At 59.2% G+C, this 23,169-nt stretch overlaps 2 protein-coding genes across 4 annotated transcripts in view; both read right to left on the reverse strand.

The window, feature by feature from the left end:
- Positions 1-11,786, reverse strand: part of NHERF2 (NHERF family PDZ scaffold protein 2) — a 33,193-nt gene extending 21,407 nt beyond the window's left edge. For 2 of the 3 annotated variants that reach the window (XM_059484804.1, XM_059484803.1), the window contains exons 1-2: positions 9,190-9,219; positions 7,146-7,403 (exon numbers count right to left, since the gene is read on the reverse strand). In XM_059484804.1, the coding sequence (XP_059340787.1) occupies positions 7,146-7,403; positions 9,190-9,204 (273 nt within the window). In that variant the 5' untranslated portion in view covers positions 9,205-9,219. Of the gene's footprint in view, positions 1-7,145; positions 7,404-9,189; positions 9,220-11,424 lie in introns of those variants that run through there. The other variant, XM_059484802.1, reaches the window with a different exon arrangement.
- Positions 11,787-19,939: 8,153 nt separating this feature from the next.
- On the reverse strand, positions 19,940-21,876 carry NPW (neuropeptide W). The gene is made up of 2 exons (XM_059484650.1): positions 21,472-21,876; positions 19,940-19,975 (listed from the first exon to the last, which is right to left on the reverse strand). The coding sequence occupies exons 1-2, from the start codon at positions 21,874-21,876 to the stop codon at positions 19,940-19,942; spliced, it is 441 nt and encodes a 146-aa protein (XP_059340633.1).
- Positions 21,877-23,169: the final 1,293 nt, after the last annotated feature.

Raw genomic sequence — 23,169 nt, forward strand, 5'->3', positions numbered from 1 at the left:
CAGCTTGAGGTTCAATTCCTTATTTATAGAGACCTGTGGATCTGCAGAAAGCCTCCACTGATTGCAAGTTTAATTTTTGCTCTCCCATATCCCAGCCTGGAGTCCCCCACCAGCAGTGCCTGTAAAATCTCCATATCCAGAGCAAAGGACTGGGAGACAAAACCAGCTCAGAACAGACCTTCACTGCACCCTGAGCAATTCATAGTGCTGGGTGCATCATTCCCCCAGCCTGGAGGGCAGGAATGACCCACACAGAGGTGATGCCACATTGCCAGGGCTGAGAGCACCCAAGGAATGGTTAAAGGGAGCTCTTTGGAACCTCTTTAGGCAGTCAGGTGTGTGTGGAAGCCTTGGCCCCCTCCAGCCTGGGGGCTCACACTGGAATCAGCAGCACTGGCACCTCTGCCCCCCCAGTTTCCACTGCCCACCAGCAATCCCACAGCCCCAGGTGGGAGCAGGAGGAGCTGGGACTCCCCCACAGCCACAGCATCCCCCAGGACCATATCCAAACCCCTGGGACGATTTATCCCTCTGGGACAGCCCTGCACAAACAGCTGGGAACCAGCAGCACATCATCCCCTTCTCCACAACCGGCTCTCAGGAATAAACAGAGGATCCAAAAGAAAACCCAGCCCAAGCCCGATATTGTCTGAGGGTTTCCTGTGCCATGTGGAGCCCCCAGGGCCGAGCAGGCTGGAGCAGCTCCAGGGATGGAGCAGAGGCACAGCAGAGGCTCTGTGCAGCTGCCAGGGCACACGCACGAGGCCCCGCCGCTGCCAGAAGATTTTTTAATTTATTCTAAACCATTTAATAGCTCTGCCATTGAACAGAACCGTCCCCAGCTGGCCGGGAGCCCACTGGTGAGCGGGGCTGGGTTTGAAGGAAAGCTGCTGGAGCCCATCCTGAGAGCCGAGGGGGCTGGGGAGGGATGGAGCTGCACTTCCAGCAGCTCCCACTCAATATCAGAGGGAAAGGTTTTGATTACTGGGGGATGCAGAAGGGATCAGCACCGGCTGGACCACCCTGAGCATCCCCATTCCGGGCTGGGGCAGCATCCTCCCCTGTCCCGGGAGCTGGGGGGTCCCGGGGCGACCCCACCATCCCCCGTGGCTCCGGGAACAAAGGCTCTTGGCAGGGCACGGCTCCTCCCGATGCTAATCTGCCTCCCGCCCGCTTTGTGTTTCGCTAAAAATACCGCGGGGAGGAAGTTCGTGCTGCGGGGTGGATGCTCTCCTCCCCGGGAGGGGCTTCCTGCAATGCCCCGGCACAGAAATAGCCCCCGGCCCGCTGTGCAGGGCAGCCTGGAGCGGGGAGAGCACCGAAACAGCCCCCAGCCCGTTCTGCAGGGCCATGCTGGAGCGGGAGTGCCTGTCCAGCCCTGCAAAGGGAAGCTCTGGGCATCCATGCCCGTCCCGCAGCACCAGGAGGATGCGGGAGCCGGGGCTCGCCCTGCCGGGATCCTCCAGCCGCATCCCCTGCGGCAGGAGCAGAAAACGGGAATGAATCCCTGGGCAGGAGCAGAAAACGGGAATGAATCCCTGGGCAGGAGCAGAAAATGGGAATGAATCCCTGGGCAGGAGCAGAAAACAAGAACAAATCCCTGGGCAGGAGCAGCAAAGAAGCTGCTCCCATTTCCATGCAGCCACAGCTGTAATTACCACCCACCCCATTCCCAGGAGGTGTTTCAGCTCTGACACCAACGGCCAGAAGAGGAAAACCTGCCAGCACTGCCCCAGCACACGGGACCTGCCACACTAACCCTGGTCAGAGCATTCCCAGCAGGATTGGGCTCAAATCTCTGCCAGCACCTCCTTGGAGTGCTGCAGTGATGCCCAGCACACGCTGCTCATCCCAACACAGCTCCAGGAATTGCGCTGCCAGCCCCAAACTCACCAAAACCTGCACCACAGGGAAGGGGGACAGCGCACAGGGACAGGCACCAGAGCCGGGGCTGCCCCACCCCACAGACCCCCTCAGCAGCAGCACCCCAAAACCATCACAGAATCCCGGGATGGTGAGAGGAAGGGAGGATTTGTCTTCACAAACCAGCTGTGGGTCTGCTGGTGGACAAAACCAGCACTGGGAGATAAAAGAAACAATGGGAAGGATTCCACTGATTGATGAATGGAAAAAGATATTTGCTTTTATAAATAAACTTTCGGTTTGTTGATGAATGACATTAGACACTGAAAGATGAAATGGGGAAGAAAAACCCCTAAATTCCATAAGAATTAAAAATTAAAAGGGAGGGCTCTACATTAGAGGGAAATCTTTAGTATCAGGTGTATTGGGGAGTCTGAACCTCCCAAGTACCTCAGCCAATGGGGAAAAACACCTAATTCTGTAAGAACTAAAAATTAAAAGGGAGGGTTCTACATTAGAGGGAAATCTTTGGTATCAGGCGTTTTGGGAGGTCTCAACCTCTCAAGAAATGGGGAAAGAGAGAAGCGAAATGTGGCTGGAAATTGGGATAAAAAGGAGGCTGAGTCCTCCAAAAACTCAGGAGATCCTGGGAAATGCCCCATGGCCTCTCCCTTCATTCAAGTAAAGTAAAAGGACTCCTCTGTCTCCTTTTTGGACACAAACCTCGGGTGTTTGTGGATTAAGTTTCCTAACAAAGGAAGGCAGCTCCCAGTCCATCTCATTCAGACACCTCCATTATGCCAGGTTGGGTCCAGCCTGGCCCTGGCAGTCCCAGGGATGAAGATGAGGATGTGCATCCCCAGGGACGAGGACGAGCATCCCCAGGTGTCCCAGCCCCCGCTGCGGAGCTGGAGCCGCTCCCGAGCCCACCCCCAGCCGGTGACACGCGATGCCACAGCCCGGGGACATCAATAATGCAGCGGGGTCAGCAGGGCGGCCCCACAGCCCCGCCCGACTGCTGCCGCTGCTGCTCGGGATGGAGATCCCAAAAACAGGGAGCCCTGTGCCATCTGGCTGAGCTCCCACCAAGGCAAACCCTCAGGGACACAGGGGTGCCCATGGCAGGGACTGTGGGGCTGGCAGAGCCTCTCCAGGCACCTTCCCTCCCTCATCCATCCCATCCACGTCCTCAGCCAGGGGCAGCTCCACGCTGCAGGCGCACAGTTGGCTTTGCAAAGTGTTTTTTTAAAGCAAAAATGGGCAAAGTCCCGAGAGTGGCACATCCCTGATGCCCCCAGGGTGGCACAAACACAGCTTCCCCTCATCTCTGCCCTCTCAGACCCACAGCATCCCCAAAAGCAGCTGCTGTGGGAAGGGCAGGGATGCATTGGGACACAGAGGGCTCCCCACAGCTCTCCCTGCCCAGCAGGAGCCTCACCAGGCCGTGCCAGGGCTGGGCTGTGCCAGGGCTGAGCTGTGCCATCCTTCCCACCTCTCCCACAGAGCCCAGCCTGCCGCGGGCAGTGGAAGATGCTGCAGGGAAGCGCTTTAATTCAAACCATCCACTTATTTATTTTTTTTTAAATTGCATAATTGCTGCAGACATTTCTGCTCATGTTTGGTTTTATTACATCTCTGTGGTTATTCTACAAGCCCTAAATTTTGGGCCTCAGCTGAGCTGGCAAAGTGCTCCAAAGACATCTGTGCTGAGTTATTCCCCTCACAGAGCTGGGGCAGGACACATCACAGCACTGGGGTTTGTTTGCCACAGACACAAGCTCTGACTCCTGGCCCAGAGAGAAGGGTAAATATTGACTGCCTCGAGGTCAGCACTGACCCCACACCTGGTCCTTTGTCCTTCAGAGAGCAGCACAGCTGTCCCCAGGCACATGCGGGGCTCAGGAGCTGCCACCAACCCCTGTGTCACCCCAGGGACACCATCCTGCTGCCCCCAGCTCCTGCCACCACCCCTTGTCACCCCAGGGACACCATCCTGCTGCCCCCAGCTCCTGCCACCACCCCTTGTCACCCCAGGGACACCATCCTGCTGCCACCACCCCCTGTCACCCCAGGGACACCATCCTGCTGCTCCCACCCCCTGTCACCCCAGGGACACCATCCTGCTGCCACCACCCCCTGTCACCCCAGGGACACCATCCTGCTGCCCCCAGCTCCTGCCAGCAGTGACCCTAAGGTGCCCCATCCCTCCCCAATACAGCACAATCAGCAACCAGCCACTAATTCCTTCCCATTTCAATCCCCAGACTCAACAGGTTGGAATCCAGCAGCTCCAAGATGTGGGTCTGTCCTCCAAAGGATAAACCCTGGAGAAGTTCATCCTTCACAAGGATTGTAAAGGTCCCTTTTCACACCCACCCCCTGCAGACCAGAGCATGAAGGAAGGCAATTGCATCACCCCAACGTCTCTCTGGCTTTGCTGCTGTTCTTGTTTCTCCTACAAACACACCTGGAGAAGGCAGCGAGTCCCAAGGACATCCCCAATGGCCATAACGGGGTCCCAGTGCCCTGCAGGAATAGGACAGCAGGGCCACAGCCCTGCAAAGGTGCCACCAGGACACCTCTGGAACGAGCAGCAGCACCCAGGCGAGGTGCTGGCAGCCCTGCAGCTCCCCTGCCTTTCACACACCACCAGCCCCGGGGTTTATCACAGCCTGTCGTGGCCCAAAGGCACCTCTGCCATTAAAGCAGCTCACAGCCAGCACCCAGAGCAGCCCTGGCACGCTGGGACCCCCAAACTCCACCTGTGCACCCCAGGCAGGGCACAGCCAGAGCCCTGGGAACCTGGCATGGGGGACACGCGCCCTGCCAGGGGACAGAGTGGGACAAGCCTCCCCAGCCCAGCAGAGACAGGAACGGGCACAATGCTGCGGGTCAGGGCAGCCCTGGCTCCCTGTGCCACCACAGCCACGGTGTTGGGGACAGCAGGGCTGTGACGGGCACAGCTGCTGGCTGCCAGCCCTGCCGAGCTGCTCCCCGGGCAGGATTTTAAATACGTGCTGAATTATTCATGGCACCACCGAGGTTCCTGCAGCACGAGGTGCTGGGCACAGCTCCCTGCCGGGGTGCACGGTGACCTCCCCACACCCAGGGCAGCTCTGGGGGGTGGCAGGGCTGTGCCCACCCTCCTGCTCCATCACCACCACCAGATTTCCCTCCTCGTTCTGTTTCAGCTGCTCCTCTCCTCAGGCTGCCCTGAACAACCCCAGCCTCAAATCCAGGAAAACTCCAGGCTTTCTATAAACAAACGCTGCTGACAAAAATGCAGCTCCCTGGAGCAGCAGCCCCAGCTCCCACAGGGACAGCTTGGGGCCACGGGTCTGCAGGGGGAAGGAGCTGCCTCCTCTCCTTCACTGCACACCTCCAGGAAAGCTCAGAAAAGCCCTGAATCTGGCTGGGGAACAATCCCTGGGTGTATCCCAGCCTCACTGCAGCAGCAGCAATCTCCCGTATCCAGGAGCTGCACATTGCAGTGCCTGTGAGCTGCTGGGTCAGGATCAGGCTCCAGCTGCCCCATGGAGGTACACAGGGCAGGGCAGAAATCGGGGTCCAGCACCGCTTCTGCTGCTCTGGCAGCCGGCAAGGGGGACACAGCAGCCAGAGCAGGAGCCTGGGGCAGGTTTCACCACCTTGAGTCCAGCAGGATGGCAAGGCCCAGGAGCGGGATGCAGGTCCTGCTGCTCCAGCCACCCCTGGCCTCACCCCAGAGTCACACACGGCTCTGGCATGGAGAAACGACCTTGGCAGCACAGCTGGCAGTGCCCAGCTCTCCTGAGAGCTGCTGGGGCAGGAACAAACCACCCCAGGGTGCTCAGCAGGAGCAAACCCATCGCCACAAGGGGGGAATCACTCCTAGAGCCAGCTCCCCCGTATCCAGCCCATATATCAGGCCTGTGTCCAGCACAGCGAGCACTGAGTGCCCAGGAACAGCCTCTCTGGGGGGAACAGGGGCTCTCCTCCCCCTGCCAGCCCTGCTCTCCCTGTCCCACCCTCTCCTCGGAGGAGCCACAGCCCAAAGGCCGGAAAGGACCGTCCTGTTCCCCGGCCTGACTTCCCGTCAGCTCCCGCTGCTGGAGCACGACCAGCGCAGGGAACGGGGCAGGAAATGTCCCTGTGAGAGCCACCCTGTCCCTGGGAATGGCTCCTGTCCCTGTCCCGGGGGGCTGCAGCCCCAGGGAAACACAGCCAGCAGCACCCTCGCGCACACACAGCTTCAAATCAGGCACTGAATAAAGGAAAATAAAGGGAAATAAAGCCCAGCCTCCCGGGCTGGCCCAGGGAAGGGGGAGCCTTCTCTGCAAGGCTCCAAACAGCTCCAGAGGGAAGCACCAGGGGTGGGAGCCCCTCTCCTGCCTCACACCAGCATCACCCTTATCTGCACGGGGGGGTTCCTGAGGACACAGCACCTTCCCAACCTTCCCATGGATGTCCTCCTGGCAGCCCAGTGGCCACCTCTGGGCCAGCACTCATCCCCAGTGCGAGGGGACAGAGACCAGGCGGGCAGTGCAGCCCCTGCAGGGCCCCCAGAGAGGAGGAGGAGGAGGAGGAGGAGGAGGAGGGGATCCCAGCAGCTCCGTGCTGCAGAGGCTGTTGAGCAGCCCAGAGCAGCAAGGACAGGACAGGGGACAGGGACGGGAGGGCACAGATGGCCGTGGAGCAGGGCACAGAGCACCCAGCAGCTCCTGCCAGCCCCGCTATCAGCCCCGCTCCTGCCGGCGCCGGCTCCAGCCCCGCAGCCATGGAAACTGGACCTGTTCCACCCCGAATTCCTTCCCTTCTGGAAAGGAGTTTACCAATAAAAGGCACTTAGTGCCGAGTCCCAGGCCAGACCCAGGCCGCTTGAAAAGAGCCAATTAACTTCCCATTTCAGCAAAAAGCTGCGAACACGTTCAGCCCAGATGTTCCCTCCCTCCGGCGAATAATGGAGGCAGAGAAGCTCATTCATGAGCTCCAGCTTGGCCACAGCCCTGCTCTGGGCAGCCTGAGACCCAGGCTGGGACACCAGCCTTGGCTGAGGCACCGTGGGGTCACTGTCCCCAGGACTGGCAGCCCCCCAGAGCCCCCCAGCAGCTCAAGACACCCTCGGGACACCGGAGGGAAGGGAATGTACAGCCCCAAACTGCCTGGAGTGAGAGATTCCACAGGGACACTGGGGGTCCCCAGGACGAGTCCCACACACAGAAGGGTTTCTCTGATGGGACAAGCCGTGCCCAAGGAGAAAGGAGATCCCAGGGGTCCCATGCACTCCCCACAGGCCCCCTCACCTTCCTGCTGCCGTGGGAGGAGAAGCTGTGGGAATGCCTCTGGAGGCCGCCCCCGCTCAGATCCAGCTGCGGCTTCCAGAGCTCGCCGTTGTCGCTGGGCAGGCCCTTGGCAGGGGGCACTGCCGAGCCCAGCACGATGCCGTTGTGCACCATGTCCTCGGTGCAGGTGAGCCGCAGGCTGCACAGGTACTCGTCCGTCTCCTTGTCCACCACCAGCAGCCGCGTCTCCGTCTCCACGGCCTTGATGCGCTGCACGACCTGGGGACGACAGGGACGGCTCAGATGGAGCCATGGGGACGTTCAGGGGTGGCACCCAAGGGCCATCAGCTCCCCCCGAGCAATGCAGCTCTGCTCTTGGTACAGGGCTGTGCTCCCAGATACAGGTGATGGGGCAGAAAGGACAAGGACACAGCTCTGGGAGATCCCCGGGGATCTCTTCCAGCCCAGGTCCTGCAGCCATACAGCAGCTCTGCCAGCCAGGATCACCCTGCCCGGACACCTGGGATGGCCTCCTGCTCGGTCAGGAGCTTCCAGAGGCTGGCACTGCCCCTCGAGCATCAGCAACCCTCCGTCCCACCAAGCAAACGCCCTCATCTCCTCAATCCAGGGTGTCCTTCTACTCCCATACCCAGGGCAGGGCATGAGCCAGGGGGCACAGGAAGGCTCCAAGCACCAATGAGGGCAGTCAGGTGCTGGACTGTCCCCACCACACCATTGTGCAGGCTAGGGGTAGATTTAGGAAGCAAACAGCCCAATCCATGCACCCATCCCCAGCCCGTGCTGGGAAGCGGCAGAGAAGAGGGGAGCCAGTGCTGGGAGCGGGAGATGAGCCCGTCCCCGGCAGGATCCAGCTCCAGCAGGGCTGAATGGGGACATTGTCCTGCTGTGCCCGGCTCCTTTGCAGGATCAGGGACTGGCAGAGGCTCCGACAGGCACTGACACTGCAGAGAGCCAGGAGGAGCTGATCCCACAGCCAGGCAGGGCTAAATCCCACCAGAGCGGGATGGAAACAGGGAAAACCCAGAACATCCACAGGGAAACCAGCTCCAGACTCACTGCTGGCAGCTGCCAGGGCACCTCCTCCCTGCACAGGCCTTCATCCCGAGGAGGAGGAGGGGTGGCATTGCTCCAAGCGCTGCTCAGCCACCATCCCCAGCCATGGGGCAGCCCTGAACACCCCAGACATGCTGGGAACCCCCAAAAGCAGCCCGGGGCTCCTTGCAGGGCTCCTGCTCTGATCTAGGTCACAGCAGCCAGACACGCCAAGGTTAGAGCGACAAACGAGCCTAATACGCAATTAACCAGCATTTATTTACTCCCCGCGAGCTCCACTCAAGGTCAACAGAGCCGGTATCTGCAAACAAGAAAAAAACCAGCCTGGAAGAAATGCACAGGCTGCAGCCAGGGCTGAACCAACTCATCCACTGCAGCCCCTACCCGCACAGCAGCGATCCAGGATCCCTCCTGGAACCAGCCTGGAGGGTGCTGATCCACCAGGCCCACAAAATCCATCTGCTCCCGTTCAGATCCATTTACATCTGCCATCAGACAGTGCTGCTGACACCAGCAGAGCCTGTGCAGGGACACTTCTCCCAGAGGGGACCTGGCAGCAGCAGCAGCCAAAGCACGGCAGCAAAGACGGGGACGGGGAAGGTGCTGGCCCTGCAGGGACATCCCCAGAGCCTGCAGTTCGGGTTCTCCAGGCAGAACAGGGGATCACAGGGGTCCCACAGACTGCAGAGAAACTCCAAGGGTCCGCAGAAGGGTCCAAAGCTGGCATGGAGCAGTGCTGGGCTCACCCCATGGCCGAGCCCCCCAACAGCAACAGCAGCCATGGAGTGAAGGTCCCACAAGCGCTGGGGGCTGAGCAGGGATGGAAAGTAGCACAGAGCAGCCCCTTGCCCCCTCCCTACCAGCAGGACGAGCAGAAGGGGCTGCGAGGAGCCCCCCAAGGCAGCAGGGGCTGCGAGGAGCCCCCCAAGGCAGCAGGTGTCCCTGGGGGCAGAGCAAAAAGGTGGGAGGCAGCTCCTGCCCAGCGCCATACCCGCTTGCGAGCCATGCTCCCAGGCTGGAGTCCCGCAGCTTCTGGAGACAATGCAGCCTGCCCTGCTCATCTGGGACCTCCTGAGCACCCGAGCCAGCCCCACCATTTCCGCAGCCCCACCCAGGCAGACTTTAGCCCTGCGCCAGCAGCACCAGCCCGGCAATGCCGGCCCCGCCACCCTTGCCAAACAGCAGCGCCCAGGAAGGACTCACGGTGCCACCAGCAGCTCCCACAGAGGTGCCCATGCCCTGCTCCATGCTGCCAGGCTCCCCGGGCAGCAGGAGCCTTTCTGTGCCCAGGAGCTGCAGCTCTGCCCGGTTCGGAGGAACCCAGCATGCAAGCCTGAGACAGAGCATGCACTGCCTTCGCTCCTTGGGCATGGCCAAAGAAAAAAAAAAAAAACAGAACAAAGACAAAAATGCTGCCAGCTTCAGCTGGAAACACAGTTACACCCAACCAGCGAGGCCTTGTGTGCTGCGGGCTCCCCTGTGCCACAGAGAAGTGTTACTTGTTCAAGGCTGGGCAAGGAGCAGAGGAAGGGCCACAGTGAAGTGGCTGCTCAGAGCCATCGTGTGACCCACCAGGGCATCGCCCGCACCACGGCCCATCAGTGCTTTGGGGGAATGAAGAGGTTCTTGTGGCATCGAGGCAGGAAAATGGTGATCCCAGAGCAGGCAGGTCTCCCACCACTGGCACTGTCACAGATCCCAGTGCCACAGCAGCCAGAGTGGCACCGAGCTCCTGGACACCCTGGATGGGACACCCTGCTCCAATCACTGCTCTGCAGCAGGCAGTGCCAGCGCTCCATGCTGCCGCCAGCAGCAACAACAAAAACAAACAACAACCAAAAAAAAAAAAAAAAAGGAAGAAAGAGAAATTTCCCCCTCCCATTTCACTTGACCTACTGGGAAGCCCCAGCACGTTTCAAAGGCGCAGCTGGCTCCGCTATCGCCCGTCCCCAGCAGCCCAGCACCAGCAGGGAGCTCTGCTGGCTTCCAAGGCACCACAGGAACACAGCCCTCCTTCCTGCCCAGCCACATCAAAGATGGGGATCCTCCTTCAAGGGGTTTGAAACCGCTCTCAGGACAAACATCAACTTTCACACGGCTGGCTCAGAGCATCAAAACAAGCTCAGTTCGCCACCAAACCCCACCAGGCTCATGGAGAGGAGCACACGGGGCTTTACTGGAGCCACCTGGAAGGATCAGCTTCACCTTCAGCACAGCAACATCCACACCTCGGGTGAGGTCTGGGGACACAGAGCCCCCCAAAACTCTGCAGGGTCCAGGCACATCCCATTTCTGTCCCCTGCAGTGCTGGCAGCGGGGCTGAGCAGATGTTTTAAGTTACTAAAACACCAAATCCTGCAGAGCCCCACAAACCACGAGGCAAATTGTGCCCCTGCCAGGCTCCAAGAGTCCAGCAGGACTGGAGCAGCTTGAACCTCACTGCTTGTTTGTTTTTGTTCTCATTGCTTTTTTCCGCATTTCTTGGGTTTTTTTAGACTAAATTGTTTGACAAATGTAAGTTTCAGTTTTACAAGGAGAAAATGCCAGAGCCTGAAACAAACAGCTTCTGTTGGAGCAGAAACAGCACCCTCGGAGCTGCCCGGTCCCAGCGTGGTCAGAAAGAGCCAGGGCTCCCCTCCGAGCCCTATCGCTCCCTGGCCAGCCCAACCACTGAACATCTGCACAGCTCTATCTGGAGATTTTCAGGCATCTTCCTACACTCCGAGCTGCACAGGCAGGCGCAGCTCGCCTAAAGCAGCCAAGAAAACCCACAGCAGAGCCGGAAATAAAGCCCGGGTCTCCCCATTCCTTTCCACCACCGATTGCATAACGCGGCAGAGCCCTGCCCAGCCCCACACACACCTTCCTTCGCCTTCCCCACCTCGACGCGACTGCAGCGCCCGGCGCCGCGACCCCGCACGGAGCTGCGGCTCCCGGGCCACGCAAAGCCCGGCCCTGGCATCTCGGGGGGCATCCACCCCATCGGGGCACCCACCCCACTGCGGTACCCACCCCATCGGGACACCCACCCCACTGCGGTACCCACCCCATCGGGACACCCACCCACAGCTGCAACAGCCCCACCGCCGCAGCCGCCCCACCGCAGCCAGGCCGGGGATGCTCCGGCGGGGATATTTCGGGATATCTCGGGTGAAACCCCCGCTGGAGCGGGCACAGCCCGGCTCGGCCCGGGGTGCCCCGGCCGTGCCCCCGCTCCGGGCCGCACCTGGTGATGCGTCTCCTGCTCCACGTTGAGCCCGTTCACCTCCACGACGCGGTCCCCGGCGCGCAGCCCCGCCGCCTCGGCGGGCGAGCCGGGCTCCACTTTGCGGATGAACTGGCCGCTCTTGCCCTTCTCGCCGTGCAGGTGGAAGCCGTAGCCGCTCTCCCCCTTGAGCATTCGGCACAGCCGCGGCTTCAGCTGGTCCTTGGCCATGGCCGGCGGCGGAGCGGCGGCGGCGGCGGCGGAGCTGGGCGGGCGCGGGGCCGCTTTTATGGGCGGCTCGGGGCGGGCGCCGAGGGGCGGGTCGGGATCGGGACCGGGGCCGGCGCCGGGGCCGGGGCCGGGGCTGGGGCTGCGGCCGGCGGAGGGAGCGGGGCAGCGGCGGGGCTCGGGGCCGGGGCGATGCGCAGCTCGGCCATGCTGCGGCTGCCCCGCGGCACCGGGAGCGCGGCGGGCGGGGACGGCGGCGGGACGGGAGGGGACGGGGCGGAGCCGCAGCGAGGGACGGGGCGGGACCGGCACCGGCGCTGGAACCGACACCGGGACCGGCATCGGCACCGGGACTGGCACCGGCACCGGTACCAGCAGCTGATGGAGCCCCGGAGTTAGGGATGCCCGGTACCGGCACCGACACCGGGACCGGCACCGACACCAGCAGCTGATGGAGCCCTGGGGTTAGGGATGCCCAGCACTGGTATCGGCACCAGCAGCGGAACCGGCACTGACCCCGGCACCAGCGGCTGATGGAGCCCCGGGATTGGGGATGCCCGGCACCAGCATTGGCACCGGAACCGGCACTGACCCCGGCACCAGCGGCTGATGGAGCCCCGAGGCCAAAACCCTCCCAGCAGCGGCGATCTGGTGGATCCCTGTGGCACAGGTGCCCACAGAAGCCGTGGCTGCCCCTGGATCCCTGGAAGTGTCCCCAGGTTGGACGGGGCTTGGAGCAACCTGGGACAGTGGAAGGTGTCCCTGCCCAGGGCAGGGGTGGCACTGGGTGGGTGGCACCGGATCTTTAAGTCCTTTAAGGTCCTTTCCAACCCAAACCGTTCCAGGATTCGATGACTCCTGGTGGGAAAAGGCTCCGGCTCCATCTGGGCTGACCCTTGGAGGCCACCCAGGTTTCACCTGGGCTGAGTTTGTTTAGTGAAACACAGAGATCCCCATCTTCACCTTTCTGCATTCCTCAGCTTCATTTCCTTGAAATCTTTTACAAGGAGGACACGACCCAGAGCAGCTGTCACAGTGATGGCCCTGAGTGTCACATTCCTTTGACACATGTTCTCAGGCCTTCTTCTGCAGCTTCTCCTTCCTCAACAGCTTTCCTACCAGATTTTACAGGGCTGAGCAAACACAGCAGCCAGCTGGAGGCTGGAAATAAAAGACTCCAGAAATTAATATTGATTTACTTTTAATGTGTAGTTTGCTTAAAAATCCTACTTCCACTGCAGCTATGCATAAATTCACCCTTAAAAACCCTGGAACCAAAAACATGCTTGGAGACTGTATCTTGAAACATCACAGCATTATTTATCTCCATTATGCCAGTCCTTCCCCCCTCATTCCCTGCAGGCAGTGTGGCTCTGGGAGCTGCAGGGGCTGGCTGGGGGCACTGGGGCTGTCCCTTGGGGTGTCTGTCACTGTGGGGTGGGAACGGGCTCAGCCCTGGCTCCAGACAGGTCAGGGCAGCCTCAGCTCCTCAGGGACCTCAGCCATGAGGTCCCACCAGGAGGATGTGATGTCCCACTAGGATGACGTGTGTCCCGCCACGAGAATGTGATGTCCCACCAAAGCTGGATCTGATGAACCACCAAAGGAGAATGTGATGTCCCACCAAAGTTGGATGTGATGTCCCATCATGAGGATCTCATGTCCCACCAAAGCTAGATGTGATGTGTGTGTCCCACCATGAGAATGTGATGTCCCACCAAAGCTGGATCTGATGTCCCCCCAAAGTTGGACGTGATGTCCCACCAAAGCTGGATGTGATGTCCCCCCAGGAGGATCTGATGTCCCACCAAAGAAGGGTGTGATGTCTCACCAGGAGGATGTGATATCCTACCAAAGTTGGATGTGATGTCCCACCAAAGTAGAATGTGATGTCCCACCAGGATGACATGCGTCCCACCATGAAGATGTGATGTCCCACCAGGCGGAGGATGTGATGTCCCACCAGAAGGAGGATGTGGTGTTCCCAAAGGAGGATCTGATGTCCCCCCATGAGGATGTGATGTCCCACCAAGGGAGATGTGATGTCCCCACCAAAGCCGGATCTGATGTCCCCCCATGAGGATGTGATGTCCCCCCAGGAGGATGTGATGTCCCCCCAGGAGGATGTGATGTCCCCCCAGGAGGATGTTTTAGTTCCCCCGGTGACAATGCTCTGCCTCTCCACTGCCTGTGTCACCGCAGCAGCGCCGAGCTCAGCGCAGGATCCCGGGTGACCCAGGAGAGCTGAGAGCCTGAGCCCGTTTTATTTGCTGTACAACACAACTGCTCCCTCGAGCCTCTTTGTGGAGTCCTGAAGCTTTTTATCGGGCTGGAGGAGTGCGAATAATTGATTTTTCCACTCACTGGCTAAACCAAAATGCTGGAGGGAAGGGGGGAGGAGAAGGAATTGTTTCAAGTTTATTTGAACCAAAAAGTTTTTCTTTTGATTCAGCGCAATAAAAACACGGTGGGAGAAAATCTTTCGGGTGGTCAGAGTGAATATTTAACCCTTTTGAATATCTTTTTGAAAGCATTTGGAGCATGAAAAACTTTAAAAAGATAATAAAACAGAGGGAAATTATTTTGAAAAGGGGGAAAACCATTTGAATTTTTAAAAAGCTCTCTTTTCTAAAGTACAAGCATTTTTTTAAGTGTGCTCTGGATTTACTGATTTTTTTCAACCTCAGTGTCTGCAAAAGGCATTCCTTCCCCCAAAAAACCCCATCTGTTTATTGTAGAGAATGTAGGGGACTTGGTAGAGCCCTGACTCAGCACTGGATCTTTGCCTGAGCACCTTGTGATCCTAAAATCAAACATTTATTTTGTGATCCCTCTGCTTTAGGAGCTGTGGTTGTACCCCTGGCACACAGCCTGTGGGCTGTCCTGCCTGTCCTCGGACACAGCCTGTGCATCCCTTGGCACAAACATGGATCTCAGGGAAATCCTGCCTTTTTTCCCTGCAGCTGATGGAGAAGGAGCTGGAAGGAAAATTAAAATACATTGTGCAAATGTGCATCCTCACAAGGTACAAAATCCCTTTGGTTCTGCCCATCCTGCCTTTTCCCATCCTCCCAAGTCTCACTGAAAGCACAATGAGAGAGCACAGACAGGTTCCTGCACCCTGGAATGGCAGAGCCTTGGTAAATCCAGCAGATCCTGCTCAGGCAGAAGTTTTCCATTTAAATTTCTGGGTGTTTTGATTTGGGCAGATCTCTAAGCCCAGACTGGGGGCAGAGGCAGCCCAGGGACCTGTGAGCTCAGTGGCTTGGAAGGGTTTGGAGCTCTTTTTGGCCAACATCTGCTTCCAATTCCCTCCCTGCACGTGGCTGAGCAGTGACAGAGAATCCCACCTGTGTCCTGCTCCCTTTGCCTCAGGCCTGATGCTGTTGCAACACTAATTTAAAATGCAGGTGAAGACTTTCCCAGTTACGGAAATCAGAGTCACCCTCCAGGCTCCCTGGCAGCTCCAAGTGGGGATTTTGGGGAGCCACAAAGTCCATCCTCATTCAGAAACTGGAAATCCTCAGCTGACCCCCCAAGCCTGTTCAGTCAGGTTTGTCCCTGAGGCAGTGGGAGGGTGTTTGAGGAGCTCTTTGAGGAGGAAGATGGTGATGATGAAGCTGCTGGGCTGTGCCAGAGCTTCCAGAGGGGTGGGAGGTTTTCCTGGTGCCTTTGGGTCCTTCTGCACACTCATTGCTGAGATGCCATGAGCCCTGTGGTTCACTCATGGCTCCATGAGTGGCTTTGGGCAGATCTGGTGGCATTTCCATGTCCCGGGATGTTGGTCACTCCCTTGAGCTCATCCTGCTCAGGGCTGGGATCTTTGCTGGCCCAGGGCAGGGCTGGACACTGCTCCTGCTCTTCCTCCTGCTCAACCTCCTCCTCCTCCTCAGTGCTGGTGTTTATCCACATTCCAGCTTTCCACCCCACAGCTGGAGCTCAGCAGGCTCCACTTCCAGCACTCCCAGCACCTTCTGCTGGCTGTGGAGGGAGCTCAGGGCTGCTCCTCGTGCTGATGGTCCCTGCTGGCAGTGCAGAGCCCGTGCCACTGCAGTGATCAGCTCTAACTGGGAATAAATGAACTCCTGGGATTTCCCACTGGCCTGGATGCTCTGTGCTCATTCCTCCCTTGTTTCACCATCACTCAGCGTGGGGTTGCTGGGCCTGCCTGCTCCCAGGGGACGATTTCAAAGGGGATGATTTATTTGTGCTGCCCGAGGAACCAGGAATGAGAGGAGAGCTCATAAAAAACCCCATCTCATTTTCCCTGAGCCTCTGTGTGTGGCACTATTGAGCTGTAAACATTCCCCAGGTTAGATTGATGGGGATAGAAGGAGAACCGATCATTAGCACGATTAATTACTGGTTTTGTGGGTTGTGAAAGTCCAGAAAGTTCAGCCACGCCGCTGAGAGCCGGGAGATCCATCTTGCACAAGCTGGCAGCTCCTTTATTATGTGCAGGAGGTGGCAGAGCTGTGGGAGCTGAGCTGTGGGAACTGAGCTGTGCTGAGCTGAGCTGAGCTGAGCTGAGCTGGTGGGGCTGGTGCTGCTGGATGCTGTGCAGGCATGAGCTGGCCACGGGCCCAGCCGGGCTGGCCACACCTGAGCCTCCACCTGGGGATTCCAGGGATGCTGCTCCCACACCCAGAGTCCCCGTGGGACAGACACCCACGGCCTCTGCCAGGCAGGACACGCCTTTCCCTGCAGGAGCTGGGATGTGTGTGGTGGTACGGGAAAGGCCCGTGGATAATGGAACTCCAGAGGGACTGGCTCCTGAGGAGGCTGGTGCCCACAGGGCCGTCTGGGGCCATTGCAGGGACCATGAGGACAGCCAGCTCTGTGCAGGGGATTTCCATCCAGAGCCAGGGATGTGCTCAGTGCTGGCCTGCATCCCTGAGGAACAGCTTCTGAGCAAGCCCGACGCTGGAGGAAATTCCTTGGGGAGTTTTCTTCCTCCTGGTACCCGCAGGGGCCATTGTGTGTGCCCGGGCCAGCCCAGCGTGAGCTCACAGCAGCTCCCCCGGGCCCGCCGGTTCCTGCCCGGCCTCTGCCCTTCCCAAACCCCCCCTGGCTGCTGCTGCTCCCCTGGGAGAGGCCGGGGAGCCGGGAAGGAAAGGGAGCTGCCCCGGCTCGGGGTGGGACATCTTCCTGCCCGCCACAGCCGCTGGGATTCACCGCCCTGGGCCTGGGACGGAGCGCCCGCTGGCACCGGGCACCGCGGGCACTGCCAGGCCCTCTGTGACCACGGAAGGCCAAGGCAGCCCTGGGCATGGACCCGGGCCACATCCAGCTCCGTAGGAGCAACGGGGGTAGGATGGTTGGGATGGATGGAGACGAGAGAACTCTGAAACCAGGTTGTGGAATTTGGGGTTTATTGCGCAGGGCCTGGGTGCAGGGCCCTGCTGGGAGCTGCCAGCCACAGCTCAGAGCAGGACTGAGAGAAGAGAGGGGGAGAGAGGATGACAGGGTGAGAGAGTAAAAGGGCAAGAGAGTGAGGTTCCTGTTACAATACAATATCTCTTCTTCTGTGTTGAATATTCTAATTCTCACTAACCAATCTAGTACAATATACAAATCCTACAGCATTTACATACAGCCTGTAAGAATCATTACATTACCACACTGTGTTACATTTTAAACCCTACAAACTCCTCTTTGGGCCCCTTCTGCCAAGCTGTAGGGTCTGCTCTGACCCTTGGGCCTGTCTGCAAGCAGAGGGTGTTGTTCCATCAAAAGGGGATCACCTTCAGCTGGCCACACCATTGTTTTCCAGTTGTTCAGTAACTGAGGGATCTCAAAGCTTGCTTTCATTTCAATCTCGCTTATAGTTTCTATATTCTCAAAATCTTTTGTCAGACAATCATATTTATAAGGCCTTCCTGTCTCATCTTCCCCAGCACAGCTCCAGAGCCCAGGTGTGCTGCATGGGCACCCTGAGCAGCCTCATCCCTGGGCTGCCCAAATCCACACACAGGGCAGGGGCACAGCAGAGAGCCGGAACATCCATCCCTTCCAGGACCTGTGGCCTTGGCTGGGGCCACGCAGGCAAAGTGGCACCCGCGGGGGCAATTCCCTGCTCTGCAAGGGTGCAGGGATGGGGACGTGGTGGCAGGGCTGGTCCCAACCTCCATGGTGGCTGCTGTGACCACAAGAGGGCCTGGGGAAGGCACCGGCTGTCACTGCACTCCTGGTGGCACCTCCTGTCCACCTCCCCACAGCCCCCAGGACATGGTGGGAGGGAAGGGATGGTTGGTGCCACTGGCACTGGATGATTCTGAGCACCCCCATCCCAAAGTGCCATTGGGAATTGTCCTCCTTGGCTGCAGTTGTCCCTGCACAGCTGCTCTGGGGAACAGGGAAGGACCAGGACCCTGAATGGGGCCAGGGCCAATGCACTGCTGCAGCTCTGGGCCTCTCCATGCTCCTCTCTAAAGCTTTTGTCCCCTCACTTTGCTCCCAGCTGTAAATCCCAGATGTTGGCACTCCCCCTGGGCATCCCTGTGGCTGCATTTCATTTTGGGGCATTCACTGGGGCCTGGACAGGGCGTCCCTGTGGCCCAAGCCATGGGATCTTGGCACGCAGCCCCTCCGAGCGAGGGGATGTGATGGGGAAGAATGTGGGATCTCCCTCGGGATCAGCGTGTGAAAGGATCAGATTAACATCCATTAGGGATGGCTGGGTCCTGCCCTGAGCTGGGAGGGTAATTAAATGCCTTTTTAAGCCTCCTTCCTTTTTATTTGGCTCATTGACCCCCAGGGAAGGCCCAGATGTCTCCAGAGAAAGAGCAGCACAGAGGAAATGATTTTACAGCCCCAGTGGGGAATCAGCTCGAGCTCTACAGGAAAAATGATTTTCCAAGGTGAGGAGTGAAGGGTTTGTGGTCTTTGCTGAATGTCTCATGGGTTCGCTCCAGCAAGTGGCACGTTCAAGTGTTTGCTGCCAACAGATGAGGGTCTCTAATCCCATCACCCTTCACCCTCCTGGGCACCCTCCTGTTCAAAGCAGAGCTTTACCTGTTCTGCCTCATTTTATCCCTTCTTTTCCTGGAGGAATTGGCCTCATGGCCACTCCAGGGGCTGCTGGCTCCTGCCAAGGATGGATTCAAGTGCAGCAATTGTGTCTCATCGGGCCCATTCCAGCATCCAAGGGCAGGAGTTGGAAAATCGTGGGAGGGGGGAAGGAGAGGGGACATGGAGGAGAAACTGGTGGGGAAAACAACTGGGAGAGAATGATCCTTCATGGGTTACAGCCCCAAAATCCTCCCTGAGAGCCTGTGAAGGGTGACAGAGCCCCGGGGTGAGGGGAGCATGGCAGGGAGGGTATGGCCTGGCATTGACATGCCCCAGGAGGGGATTTTCCTTCCAGACCCCAACCAAAGGCAGCACAAACCTTGGCAGGAGCAGGGGGTTCATCTAAAAGTGGTGGAAATAAATGTTTCTTTTTGTCAAATTTCCTGCAAAATCTGCTGGCAGGTTAAAGCTCAGCAGTGCCAGACTCAGCCCCCTAAACCTCAGTTTTCCCTAAATCCCAGATGCCACCCGCTCCAATGCCCCTTCCCCACATTCTCCTGCCCAGCCCTGAGGTTTCTCCCTGTTTTAATGGGGATTGACATTTATCTCCATCAGTGGGAATATATAGAAATCAAACCGTAAAACACAAGCAGAGCAGTGAGGGCTCACAGAGCTTTGTACAGCCCAGTTGAGGAAATATCCCAAAATTTTGTCATCTGAGCTGGCACTTGGCCTGGCAGTGACTCCTCAACAGGCAGTAAGAGATTTACTGTAAAACTACAGAAAAAATTGTGTCAAGGAGTTAAATCATGCCAGAAAAATCTGGGAGTGACCCAACTGCTGATGTGTCTGCCCCATGCAGAGCTGGACCAGGTTCTGCTCTCAAAAAATCCCCACCAAGACCCTGCAAGAGCACCAGGAAGCCAAAGTTTCCTTTGATCACATCTCATTTTAATGAGGGCAGGTTCCGAGGAAGCGAACAGTACATGTTTCTGTAAGATTGCAAACAAGCCAGTACAGAAATGTAAAAAAAATAAACAAAAATAAATATCTCCCCTGTTTCTTTCTCCCCGAGTTCATAGCGCAGGGCTGGCCTGGAGACAAGATGGATTTACCGCTGCAGCTGGGCAGCGGCTGTGAGAAATCAGAGTTTTGGGATGTCAGTGTCTGTGTGGTTTCAGAGAGGTCAGAGTGCCCGCAGATCCAGCGAGGAGAGCCTTCCCTGCCAGCCAGGTGAGCAGCTCCCAGCTGGGGCAGCCAGTGCTCCTCTGGCACAGGAAGCATCTCCACCACTCTGTCAGCGGCTCAGAGCCAGGTCCTCAAGAGGGAAGAGCTGGAAGGAGAAGAGGAATTGGATTATTTTGGAGTATCCAGCTCCAGCACCACCTCCCTCCCCACGTGGGACCCCGTTTCAGTGCTTAAAGCACAGCTCCATTCACAAGATTCATTAAATCTCCTCCTCCACAGGCTCAGATGTGACCTGCAGATTCCCTTTCTGCCACCGTGCATGCAGATCAACCCCACGCAGATAAACCCCACGCAGATAAACCCCACGCAGAACCAAATTCCAGGTTTGGACCTGCCCACAGGGTTCCCAGTGGGGATTTGGCTGGGAAATCAGAAGGATTTAATCAAGGGTGTACCCAGGTCAGAGCTGTGGAGCCCAGGACAGCACAACGTATCCAGGGCTGGGCTGACCTGTCTGAGCCTTCCTAAAATGATTCTTATCCCAGATTTCCTCCAAAAAATGAAGTGGGGGAGGAATACAGCTACATGTTTCAGGGGCTGATCCAACAGCTAAAAGCCTCGGTGGATTTCAGCTGGATGTTGGCTCCAGCTTTACATAAGAGGAAAGAAATGTAAAGGCTGGAGCCGGCCCCGAGGCAGTCCCACGCAGCCCGGCTGAGCCCCGAGGGGCAGGAGAAGGGTCCTGAGAGGGGGAGGCCATGCTGGGAGCATCCCGGCATCACCGGGCTCCCAGCCCCATGGATACCCCATGGACACCCCATAGATACCCCAGGGACACCCCATGGATGGATACCCCATGGATACCCCATGGACACCCCATGGATACCCCAGGGACACCCCTCGGGCACGGGCAGCTCGGTCCCACAGAGTGCAGGTTTGTGATGCACCTAATGGGGGACACAGAAATCCTACAGTCCTGGAATGGTTTGGGTTGGAAGGGACCTTAAAGATCCCCCAATTCCGCCCCCTGCATGGGCAGGACAACTTCCACTACACGAGGTTCCTCCAAGCCCCGTCCAACCTGACCTTGGACACCTCATCCAGACCTTTTTCTGCCCTGAAGGCAAAGCACAGCCCCTACAAACACTCACTTACCTGGTGACACCCCTCCAAGCTTCCTCGAACCCCAATTTCCTGCTGAAACCCCTGCACGGCTCCACACTCCCCACAACCCGGTGACCCCCAGCACCCCGGGAGCCGCGGAGTGACCGCAGGATTTCATATCCCGTGCGCCCCTCGAGCGTCCCGGAGTGACCGCAGGGCTCCCCATCCCGCGGGTGGATCGCGCCCCTCGAGCATCCCGAGCACCGCGGAGTGACCGCAGGATTCCCCATCCCGTGCTCCCCTCGAGCATCCCCAGCACCGCGGAGTGACCGCAGGGCTCCCATCCCGTGCGCCCCTCGAGCATCCCCAGCACCGCGGAGTGACCGCAGGGCTCCCATCCCGTGCGCCCCTCGAGCATCCCCAGCACCGCGGAGTGACCGCAGGGCTCCCATCCCGTGCGCCCCTCGAGCATCCCCAGCACCGCGGACCGGCCACCGCCCCGCATCCCCCGGATCCCCGCGGTGTCCCGGGCGTTACCTGAGGCTGGCGGGGCGCGGGCGGGGGCCGGGCGGGGGCCGGGCGGGGGCCGCCCCATCCCCATCCCCGCCGGAGCAGGCGCTGCAGGAGGCGCCCCGGGCCGGGCGGCGGCGGCGGGGCCGGGGCGGCGCCCGGGGGGCTCTCCCCGCCGGGACGGCCCGGGGCTGCCGGGGGGCTGTCCCCGGCGGGGCTCCAGGGGTGCCGGGGGGGCTCGGCCGGCAGCTCCCGCCGCCACAGGTAGGGAGAGCGGCGGACCCCCATGAGCAGCCCCGAGGCGCGACCCACCGTGTGGTACCGGGGGCTGGCGACGTGCTTGTACCAGGCGCCCGCCGGGGCGGCCGGCAGCATCAGCCCCAGCAGCACCAGGGCCCCCCAGGCGCCCCCCGACAGCTGTCCCCTGGCCATGGCGCGGGGCACGGTGCGGGCAGGGCTGTGCCCGGCCCCGGGCACCCCAGCGACGGCTGCCCCGCGCCCGCGCCCCGCCGGTTTATAGCGCCGTCGGGAGGGGCCCCGCGGCTCCGCCCCGGCAGCCCCCGGCCGCCCTCCCCGGCAGAGCCCCCCCCCGGGATGCCGGCACCCTCCCCATGGCCCCCGGCATCCTCTGAGCATCCCGAGCATCTCTCTGCAGCCCGCAGCATCCCGCGCACCCGTCAGCATCCCCATTTAACATCCCCCTTAGCATCCTCCCCATGGCCCCCGGCATCCTCTGAGCATCCCGAGCATCTCCCTGCAGCCCGCAGCATCCCGCGCACCCGTCAGCATCCCCATTTAACATCCCCCTTAGCATCCTCCCCATGGCCCCGAGTATCCTCCGAGCATCCCGAGCATCTCTCTGCAGCCCGCAGGACCCCGCGGACCCGTGAGCATCCCCCTTGTTGCCTTCTCATCCTCCCCATGGCCCCCAGCATCCTCTGAGCATCCCCCTGAAACCCCGAGCAGCCCGAGCGTCCGTGAGCAGCCTCCCCGTAGCCTTCAGCACCGTCCCCATGGCCTCGAGCATCCTCTGGGCATTCCCCCGGAGCCTGGAGCATCCCAAGCATCCGTGAGCATCCTCGTGGTCCCTGCGGTGAAGTGCTCAGGGCCATTTGCAGTGGGTTTGCCAGGCTGCTTGCCCTCCTCTTCTGCCACTCAGATCTTAAATACGATATCACCATCCATTCTGCCTTTGCAGTCAGCTGATTCCCCCCTCCAGATTCCTTAATGAAACCAAGCAGGTCAAGTTTATGCTCAGCAGAGAGCAATTCCAGTTCCTCTTGTTGATTAGGGAAGTTCTTTATATGCTGAACTAGGACTAAATAATTTCTGGGGTTTTTTTCAGGCCACACAAAGATTAATTTTAATCTCAGCATTTTAGAATTACAGAATGGTTTGGTTTGGAAAGGACCTTAAAGCCCATCCAATTCCACTCCCTGCCCTGGGCAGGGACACCTTCCAGTAACTCAGCGTGCTCCAAGCCCTGTCCAACCTGGCCTGGGATACTTCCAGAGATGAGGCAGCCTCAGCTGCTCTGGGCAGAGGTTGGAATTTCTCCTTGTGGATTTCATTTTAACACAGTCCAAAGGAATCCCATCCAGGCTGCTTCCCATCATTGGGATCCCCCAGTCCTTCACCCTCCAGCCTCCTCTTCTCCCACCCAACAAGCACAAGTCCCCAGTGGAAACTTTAACAGCCCAGCCTGCAGTTGTTGGTGTTCTGCAC

Source organism: Ammospiza nelsoni, chromosome 17, assembly GCF_027579445.1.
Source record: "Ammospiza nelsoni isolate bAmmNel1 chromosome 17, bAmmNel1.pri, whole genome shotgun sequence".
Taxonomy (NCBI): Eukaryota; Metazoa; Chordata; class Aves; order Passeriformes; family Passerellidae; genus Ammospiza; species Ammospiza nelsoni.